Source organism: Sinocyclocheilus rhinocerous, unplaced genomic scaffold (genome assembly GCF_001515625.1).
Source record: "Sinocyclocheilus rhinocerous isolate Xijiao unplaced genomic scaffold, SAMN03320098_v1.1 scaffold714, whole genome shotgun sequence".
NCBI lineage: Eukaryota > Metazoa > Chordata > Actinopteri > Cypriniformes > Cyprinidae > Sinocyclocheilus > Sinocyclocheilus rhinocerous.
The window spans coordinates 428094-438716 of record NW_015646165.1 but is presented as its reverse complement, the minus strand read 5'-3'; the positions used below and the strand labels follow the sequence as shown (position 1 = coordinate 438716).

General features: G+C 38.2%; 2 protein-coding genes across 9 annotated transcripts in view; one reads left to right on the top strand and one right to left on the bottom strand.

The window, feature by feature from the left end:
* LOC107706995 (LIM domain and actin-binding protein 1-like) overlaps window positions 1–2523 on the top strand; it is a 15899-nt gene extending 13376 nt beyond the window's left edge. For all 4 annotated transcript variants that reach the window (XM_016510856.1, XM_016510857.1, XM_016510858.1 and 1 more), the window contains one exon: window positions 943–2523. In XM_016510856.1, coding sequence (XP_016366342.1) covers window positions 943–1894 — 952 coding nt within the window. In that variant the 3' untranslated portion in view covers window positions 1895–2523. The remainder of the gene's footprint in view (window positions 1–942) is intronic.
* A 2833-nt stretch (window positions 2524–5356) lies between these two features.
* The window catches only part of spryd3 (SPRY domain containing 3), a 77314-nt gene continuing 72047 nt past the window's right edge, over window positions 5357–10623 (bottom strand). For all 5 annotated transcript variants that reach the window (XM_016510850.1, XM_016510852.1, XM_016510851.1 and 2 more), the window contains 3 exons: window positions 7319–7438; window positions 7021–7154; window positions 5357–5912 (listed from right to left, as the gene is read on the bottom strand). In XM_016510850.1, coding sequence (XP_016366336.1) covers window positions 5778–5912; window positions 7021–7154; window positions 7319–7438 — 389 coding nt within the window. In that variant the 3' untranslated portion in view covers window positions 5357–5777. The remainder of the gene's footprint in view (window positions 5913–7020; window positions 7155–7318; window positions 7439–10623) is intronic.

Below are 10623 nucleotides of genomic sequence, written 5' to 3'. Positions count from 1 at the left end.
TGTGTGTGTGTGTGTGTATATATATATATATATAAACTACTAAATTATCTGAAACAACAATATTGTCCGCGTCCACAGCAGCAGAATACGGTCGTCATTTCTGTATTTGAGTTTAATATGTTTACATACTGTTCGGTTATTTACAAAAGTGACAACCAGAACCAGTCACTGTCGTCGTCCACAGGAGCGGCTCCCGCCAGTTTTGTGTTTTCTACATGTATTTATAAGATTAATTAAATGACCGGCTAGCAAAGCGCTTCAATTTACTGGTGTCAGTTGACTGTTTGTCCCAAGCAGCTCCCGCCAGTTGTTTTTTTTTTTTTGCAAGTGCGCGCTACTCAAACGCTCCGCTCTCCAGTCAGGGAAAAAAAACGGCGGTTAATTCAAATTTGACTGACCATGAACTCGCGCCCCGATTGGAATCGTGTCAGCTGTGATAAATTTAAACAATGTAATATTTATTGATTCTTCGACATTTACTATGGTTACACAGATGATTCACGGTTAGTGCAAGAATAAAAAAGGGTTTGGTTTTTTAATTTAGCCAATCTGTATAGACTTTTATCTTCATAAGAAAAAAAGAGTTGGAAAAGTTAGTGCATGTCATGTGCCTAAGCTGGTTGACTGGTTTTTAGCTGGTTTAAGATGGAAGTAGCTGGTTTTAGCGGTCTCCCAGCCTGGCTAGGCTAGCTGGTTGTTCCAGCTGGTCTCCTGTCATTTTTTCATACTATCAACTTTTTTTATTATTAAAATCGTTTAATTCATCGTCGTGATGAACCATTTTTCCTATTGTCTGCGTTATTCTTGACAAAATAAAATAACATTTTGGTCAATAAAAAGGTTTAGAAGGTGCCATTTAGGACAGTACTTGTGTGAGTATTTAATGATGTTTAATTTGAGATGTTTCTAATCTCCACTGTTTTGCCGCCCTCTTTTGGTCAGTCTGGTGAACTATGCCTCTTTGCACAACAACGTCTACTGCAAGCCGCACTTCTGCCAGCTGTTTAAAGCCAAGGGCAACTATGATGAGGGTTTCGGCCACCGACCCCACAAAGAGCTTTGGGAGGTGCGAGGAGAAGGAGCCGAGGAGCAAGAGAAGCTGTCATCTCAAGAAACCACCTCCAGCCCAACCGTAGAGGAGTCTCTGGTAAAAGTTAATGTGCTTGCGGCCACTTTAGAGACCCGAACCCAGGACACCTCTCGGAGGGTGGAGAAGCCACTGGAGACAGGACGACTCAAGATCTCCTGGCCGCCGCAGTCCGAAGGGGACGAGACCGCAACCCATGTGTGTGGATCTACCGACGACATTGGCATCAAACCCATCCGCCCGAAATGGCCTCCAGAGGGCGACACGGTATCAAGCAACTCCGACCAATCTGATCTCCCAAAGATTCGCAGGAGTGTCTCACTCAAGGAGAGAAGCAAGCCGTTTTCCATCTTCAGCTCTGCGCCGGTCACTCAACCCAGCAAGAGATGCCAAAGATCTCCTTCAAATGAGAAGCCAAGCTCGGAGGAGGAAATGTCACCCGTTTCTTCCACCACTGACACGGTGATCTCTTCAGAGGACATGACCGAACACAACCAATCAGAAGAGGAGGAACAGGGTGAAACGGAAACCAAGGAGGAAGACGATGAAGAAAAGATGGAACAAGAGGAGAAAGTGGAAGCACAAGAAGAGGAACTTTCCTCTCTGCAGTGCAGCTCACCAGACAACAGTCCTTCATCGTCGCCCGAGAGCGAGTCTGGGTTGGATCCCGAGGAGAACCAGGCCTCACAAGATGTGGGCTTTTGGGATGGAGAAGAAGCTGAGGAAGAGAGAGCTGATGTCACCGTGGAGGACCTCATTAAGAGGAACCGTCATTATGACGATGAGGACGAGGAAGATGTGGTCTGAGTGATAGATTAGATGCCCATGGACTTTCATTTCCAGCACCAGCGTATTTTCGTTTGTGGGTCTCCGTCTGTCTTTTGTGCAATTTTTTCACGTTTTCAGCTTTTACATGTGCCTATAAATGTAAATGAACTAAAAACCAAGTAGTTGTCAGGTTATTCCGAAGGTTTCTCTAGTCTAGATGACACACTAGAGCTCTTACCGTCTCTTCAGGCCTAGTTTTATGAAATTTTAATTCATTCTGTACTTTTTCTAGGTTTTTTTATATACTAATAGGCTGGAATATTTTATTGTGCTGCAGAATACAATTAAAAAGAGAGATAAAAAAATTTTGCTATTGCTTTAAGAATTTAAATTTGATTATTAGGCCAATCTTAGTATGTTCAGTTCAAGCACCTGTTTTTTGTTTTTTATTTCACACAAGTGGTCTATCACTACTGTAATGCACTTGGATGTACTTTAAATGTTAAACACCCCGGCTGTACCACATATGATATAATTGGCAACCTTTGAATGTTTTATTTTATTACAAAATTGTATTTAACTATTTTAAATGTCCCTTTTTTTTTTTTTTTTTTAATCATGGGACCAAATATCTTGGAATACTTTTGTTTCAAATAAATTTACTGCTACAAAGTCTAGAGAGAGAATATTGTTTTTCTACAGAGATACTTTTAATAAATTTTTTTTACCCAGCTACGTGAGCAGGAACCAAACATATAACATAAATTACTATCTAAAGAGATTGATAAACAACAATCACTAAATGCAATTGTTTGGGTAAAGGATGTGATGTGCCAAGTATGATTGCGTAATAATTGGTCATTAATTTGGTTTCTTTTAATGCAACAACACTTTGAAATCTGCAGTTTTATAGTGAGACTAACCTATTCAAAAATAGTGTTTTCCAACTAGTCACAATGACAACTTGAATTTTTCTGTGTCCTGTTATCATAAGCCAGAGCAATCTCACTTGAACATAATAATAGACTATTTAAACATTATCTGTATGGAATATGGTAGCTGTATCTGTATTTTGAGCTTTGAAACGGACATTATCAGTGGGGAAAACCTAAAATAAATGGCTCTGGTCATGTAACACCAATTTTGCAAAAAAATTCATCAACTTTTTTTATACCCTTCAAACTACAAACCTAATTTCAGTCACTCATGTAACAGTCAGGATTCAAAGGGTTAATGTTTATTAAAAATAGAATGCCTGGAGGTCTAAAATTTATGAAAAGGAATTTCACTGCAATCCCAAGCACAGTTTGTGTGGAAATAATGTTTCTTTATTATGTACACATTAGCAAGAGTGCATGCTACAATTAGAGCAACACATCAACATCTGCAACGCAACTCCCCATTTAGTAAGACTGTGTGAAAGCAAAACGACCATCACCCATTTATGCGCCAAACAACCACATTTCTGTGGAGGAATTCAGATGATCTTGGAGAAGACAACTGCTTGGCTTTTTGCATAAGCTTAACTGATTGAGGTATTTGGGTTTGGCTTCCCGGTGCTGTCAATTTATGTCTGGAACACAAGCAATTCTTTGTTAAATTATCTGATCTGGAATATTCATTTCACCACTAAATGGAAAGGCTTTAGAAGATGGTGACAGTGACACCCATTCCTCTGACAATTTTTCTCATCAATTCTCATTTAATGTATTTTATGTAAAAAATAGTAGCAGAAAATGATAAACATGCAGGGCGTTATAAATCACTGAGGAACTTTCAAATGAAATCTAAGTTCATTATTCAATGATTGAGGTGCTTTGAAATCCAATGCATCCTGTCAAATATTACTATGGCTATATTCAGAATAGCATACTACTCTTACTATTCCTGCAGTATATTGTAGACTGTGCATAGCATTAACATTTATGCATAGAATACTCATAAAATAGCAAAATGTGCATACTGCACTGGGTACTGTGTCCCACAATGCATTGCACGAACTCACTTTATATGATCACACTGCCATTTTAAAACAAGTTAACATTCTAATCCAATTTTGTGCAAGAAAAATGCATACGACAATTGAATTCCTCTCACTGCATAAAAAATGTGGTGAGGTCATGTGACAACAATGTTATCTTTGCATTTTGTATGGAAGCTTGATTCTGCTAAAAAAGGTCATTGTGAATTTTTTCTTGTAGTTCTGAGGAAAAACAAAATACAGAATTGCGAGATATAAACTCAGAACACTGACTTTTTCTCTCAGTTCCAAATTTACATCTCACATTTTTTTCCCTCTCGAAATTCTGACTTTTTCACAAATTTTTTTTTTGTTGCTTTTGACAATTTAAAAGATAATTGTGAATTTTTCATCTCACAATTCTTACTTTGTCTCGTAATTCTAAAAAAGAGATTGTGAGATAAAAAGTCACAATTACAAGCTTCCTTAATTTCGCACTGTTTCTCATATTCTTTAAAAAAAAATTGTAGACATACAGTATACACTGTGCAGTATGCAAGTATCCTATTCCAAACATAACCAAATGTCTTGACATTCAACCAGTAAACTGTAGAATACAACTTCAGAAACTGAGGGACCTAAATGAGGGCAATATAGAGAAAAATGTAATATTAAACACTTTGTTTATAAGACATGTTGAAGGATAAACTATATTGAAAGGGATCAAATCAGACATTAAATTTGGCAATGTATGTAATATGAAACCATTTTGTTCCATATGTGATATGTAACAGAAGAGGAAGGGCATTATTGCAACAGCGAGGTGTGCAAAGTGGCATCTGTTGAGAAGTCTAGAGCGCAGCATCACAGCCGCTCGCCCATCAGACTATCAGCTTAAGTTGAGGCGTCTCTAAAGTGCTCGTGGCATTTGTGAACCAGACTAGCTCACATTACAGTGGACAATTCCTGAATAAACAGCTCCATGCTTTCTGACTTGACTCCAATGTGCCGTCTGCCCTGAAATATCTGATAAAACATCCATGGACTGATGTAAAAATCTACATTTACAGAAAAGCCTGAACTAAATAAACATAACTGGTTTAAGATGCATTCACTGACAAATAAACATGAAGTAGCCGATTCAGTGTGTTCTTTTCCGGTCTTGCTCTTTCTGGTCTGGAGATGCTGAATCGCGTTTCCTGATGACGGATGAGAGTGTATGATACACAACAGGAGACAATACAACTAGCCTCCGCTGACGTCACAATTAGCAATTACTTCATGCTATTTACCGGCAAAACACCTTCCCCTCAACCGTTCATTTTTCAGACAAAAACAATAGTGAAAAATGGCACTTGATTAAATATGATTCAAAATGAATCACAATAAGAAAAATAACCATAATATGCTTTCATCACCTTCACAAGTCCTTTGTGAGTGGGAGTGCTTGTGGAAAACTGTGAAGTTGTTTTTAACATTATTACACCTTTTATACTTATATATAATTTTATTAATAATTATCAGCATCCTCATGCCATATCTTTAACTTTCTTTAGGGTGTCCAGCTGTTTATTAATATTCATGATTGATTTCGCTAAATAAATGTTTGTATAGCAGCCAATACATAAATTTACATATGTACATGTACATTAAAAATATATAATTAAATATTTTCTACGCATTTGCAATAAAATGTATCAGTATTATTTCGGTCACCAGTTAAACCGTTCTTTTGAGGCCCAATATTACTCATTTCATGCCACAAACCCCTCTGAGGCGCTGCCGAGGTGAACGCTGTAGACGAAACATGCATTGGAGTGAATGTGTTAGACGTGCTAAACTTGCATTTTGAAGTGCCTTGAAACGTAAGAAAGAGAACAGAAATCTCAGCATAATTTTTTTTGGTCTTTTCCATCCGTTTGTGGCTGACGGTGGGATTGGAGACGTGGAGTTCCTCGTTTATTATCCGCTGAGGGGATGGAGGTCCACCTTCACCTTTTCTCTGCTGCTGAGCATCCCGATAGTGGGGTAAAACCCTCCGGCTGGGACAACTACTTCCCTCCTGCCGATAATCTTGCCGTTCCGGGTGAAGAACACCTAGACGAGCACAGAGGGGCGACAGTGAGTCAGCATTTCCACAGCTGGAGAGGGAAGAGAGTGAGTCAGCATTTCCATTGCTACAGGGCTGAGACAGGGCGTCTGACAGTCCTGCTACACGCTAGTGTAAGAAAACTCCTGATACTTCGGGACACATGATGAGGACAAGAAAACACTTGGCAAACAGCTGTTTTTTGAGCACAGAGGGTATTCGGTGTTCTTTTATATCTAATAAGCCTTTCCAGGTGACTGACTGAAATATTTGCAAGCAAATTCATCTTAATCGCATCCTGGATATCCTGTACCCTCAAAAGACGGCTCTTATGAGAAAGTTTGACAGCGAGCTTTTTCGTATTGTTGCATAAGTGTGGAAACTCTCACCCAGTGGGCAAAACGTAACAGCACTGTGGTTAAGCCATCGTGTCAAGTCAACAGTCAGAAACTCGCTGATTACAGAGTCGCACAGTGCACATTTGGCATGGAGTGCTCTTGATAGTGTAATGTCCTGCTGGGAGACCTTAATGCATTAATCTTCTGCAAGGTTAAAACATTTGACTTGATGAATGAGTGTTAGAACAAATCCAACCGGCTTTAAAAACAACTTGCAACAAAAATAATGATGATTCATTTGCTTAGCTGTCAAAACTGAGGCTTTGAGCTCTTCGGTAATAAGTAACAATTTATTTTGTGGCTTAAAAAAAGTAATTAAGTTAGAAGGCAAGAGACATTATTACATTTTCAAATAACGGTTTCTATTTTAATACATTTGCAAACGTAATTTAATCCTGTTACGTTATGTTAAAGGAACACTCCACTATTTTTGAAAATAGGCTCGTTTTCCAACTCCACTCTTTGATCATTTTTGAGCGAGATGCTAACGGTCTAATCAGATTCAATGATCTATGCTAAGCTACAGCTAAAAGTGCTACCGCCAGACCCGGAGATCGGCTGAATGGATTTGAAAATGGTAAAACTCAACTGTTTAACTCTAGGGGAGTTAGAAAATGAGCCTATTTTCAAAAATAGTGGAGTGCTCCTTTAAAGCTATATCAGCCATTACTATAAGCAACATTTTTTTATATAACAAAAACATTACAAAAATACTCACCATAACCTTACGGCCCTCATGTTCTTGTTCTGGATCATCTCCCTCTTCCTCATCTTCATCATTCAAATACAGCAAGTTTTCAACACGCCCCTGCTTTGGTCGTACATCAGCAGCATCCCAGTCGTCCATTTCATCTGACAGAGAAACCAATTGAGCTGGATGCACATCTAAAAAACTTGTACTACAGCATGCTAAATTGATCAAAGTATGCATTTTCAAGCATGTATTGGCAGTAATATGAGCAAAATGGAAAACTTCTTCTCATCTCCTTTAATGAGCACCACATGCGTGTTCTTGCCTTCATAGTCCAGCACGTAGTCCCGAGGAAACATAATTCCACAGCCCATGATGTCCCCTTCAAAACAGCGAGGGCCAAACTGGTCTCCTACTCCACTTCCATGGAAGATCTTCCCATCATCTATGAGCAGAGAAGACATGCATTTCAAATGTGGCAACTTTCATTCATAAACCATGATTTTACTTCAAAATGTACATGGCATGCAATGGTGAACTCTACATACCCTGGCCATTAATACTCTGAAGAATTGAAGAACAACTCTAAAGTCATTCAGAAGAAACTGGACAATATATTTACATTATAGTGTGTATATTTACACTACCGTTCAAGAGTTTGGAGTTGGTACATTTTTTAAAGAAATAAATTCAGCAAGGATGCATTACATTGATCAAAAGAAAACATTAAAAAAGATTTCGATTTCAAATTAATGCTGCTCTTTTGATCTTTCCATTCATCAAAGTCCTGGAAAATGTAGGTTTCTAAAAAAATATGAAGCAGCACAACTCTTCAACATTAGTAAGAAATGTTTCTTGAGCAGCAAATCAGCATATTAGAATGATTTCTGAAGGATCATGTGACACTGAAGACTGGAGTAATGATGCTGAAAATTCAGCTTTGCATCACAGGAGTAAATAATGTGTTAAAATAAAATAGAAAACAGTTATTTTAAATTGTACTATTTCACAATGTTACTGTTTTAGCTGTATTTTTACTACCTTGTTGAGCATAAGAGACTCCTTTCAAAAACCTTAGAAAATAAAAAATCTTAAAAACCCCAAACTTTTGAACGGTAGTGTACCATGTGTAAAATACAGTTATAGTTATCATATTTGGAAAATGCTCCGTAACTCTGTTTGTATTTCACGTTAAAGTGAAATACAAATTAATGAAACAAAAGACATGGCTCCAACAAAATCACCAAAAGCACCATAGTGTTACCACATACCACAAGTCACAGAGTCTGACCAAACTGATGCCTTTTAAACATTTTTACATGGCTTCAAATACACATAAAAACTACTATAGTACAAAAAAGGCACATTTTGTGCAGCTTTTATTTAGTATTCACCTTTTTGGACCATTAAATCAGCAAATCCTTGATATACACAGCTATCATTATGGTCACACGTATGGAGGTGCCCTATTAATTTAAGTGCTACCTCCACCTGAAATGTCATCTGCTGGTGTCGCTGTGGGACAGTATTACCGTAGAAAAATGAGTGATTTACACAGTTTGACTTCATATTTCGTAATATTGGTTTCTGTATCTCATCTGATTATCTTTTTTAAAGCCTCCCTCGAGGCTGACCCATTTATAGTCAATGATGGAGGTAAACACTCATCATCTGAATGAATTTAAGGACATAAAGCAGAAATGCTAAAGTTAGTGCTTTGCATCAGAGCGCTGTCAAGACCTGACGTGAACCTAAGCACTAAAGCTGCATTCCTCACACATTTGCTCTTAATGATCCAGAGAAGTCTTATACCCTTCATCCAGAAACTGACAGGATGAAAGGAGATGCGCTTTCATGCCTCCGTACGTTTCTTTTGCCTAAGTTGAAGTTCTCCTTATACAAGAAGATAACAAAACAAAGAGACAACAACAATCAAGAGCAAGTGAAAGAAAAACACGGAAAGGTAGCCTGCAGACAAAAAACCCTCTTGCAGTGTGTGGCTGGTAAATATTTATGGAGTTGTCATGGGACCCGTTCCCAGCTCAGGATACTCTTTAAACAATCCCTATCTGAACATGCGGAGGGAGATGAAGACACTGTATCATTATGATTCCCATGTGGGCCTCTGTCCCAACACCACACACTGCAAACACCACGACCGCTGTGGGAGGGGAAGGCAACTAAAAATAGATGTGGGGGTCTCGGCTGCACGCTCTCACTGAGCCTGCTGAAGAGCTTTCAGGCCCTCTGGCACCCGAGCCGACAGGAAACGGTACAACGGAGTGCAGAGAGGGCTTTCCTCGAATATCAGAGCTGTTCTCTGGAAAAGACCAGGAACGTAGACTCGCTTCCGCAAACAAGAAGGCTGCTTTATAAGCCTCCACAAAGCACTATTTTTTCTAAGAATGGAAAAAATATTTGCTTGTTCATGTCATAAACATTTTCAGCTAACCTAAACGGGAAAGGTCACGTACCCCCCACTAAATGGAACAGAACAAGACTGAAAATAGTGATTTGGGGTAAAGCGACTTTCTGCCAACTATTTCGACCCACTTGGCACAGCCAGTGGATGAATTAAAACAGGAATGGGGATTGTATACGTATTCCAAACTCCAAATAAATTCATCACCCCGACTTCCAACCTTATTTCTCGATTAAAATGAGATACAAATAGCCCTGTTGTCCTTGGCTATGATGCATGTGAGGACGCCGACCCCCAGAGTGACATATCAGTGGCCATAACGTGATGACTAACAGGATTATGAGTCATAGAAGTGGGCCTCTTATAGATCAGGGCAGGACAATGAGTCATGCCTCCCTAATCTGACCCGCTTCTGTGGCAATGCCAGACCTCCATCAGCGGGTGCCGCAATGAGGCGCAGAAAAGACATGCCCCATAAACGCAGCTCTGTAAAAGCGGACAAGAGAGCCTGACACTCCTCAAGGTGCCAAAGACAAACTACATCACCCTGATGAGAGTGATATGATGGAATTTTTCACACTTGAGAAGAACACATGGCCTGGGTGAATTCACAAGCAAATAAACAAACTTCCATTACTTCTAGAGATACACCGGTATGAAAATTTGGTTCGATACAGTAATTAGTCACGTTATGGCCAATAACCTTTAAATGGTCAATTTTATTATTGTCAAAAAAAAAAAAACATGTATATGTACTGCTTTTATATTTATATATTAATTAGTCACGTTATGGCCAATAACCTTTAAATGGTCAATTTTATTATTGTCAAAAAAAAAAAAAACATGTATATGTACTGCTTTTATATTTATATATTTTAAAACATCAAATACAAATATTTTAAAATAAATGTACATAGAAATGTTATTCATATATTTTATAGTACCTGTAAAAAACATTAAAAATCGTTCTGATCCCAAACTTTTGACCGGTAGTGTGTGCGTGTATATGTATATATATATTTTTTTATTCATTAAAGAATACACATACACATATTTCTACAAATAATAATTTTCAAATAATGAAAATTCATTTTAAATGTAAATTTAGGCATCATGACAATGTACACTATGAAAAATGTACATTTATTTTTTAATTATATATATATATATATACAGTGGGTACGGAAAGTATTCAGACCCCCTTAAAT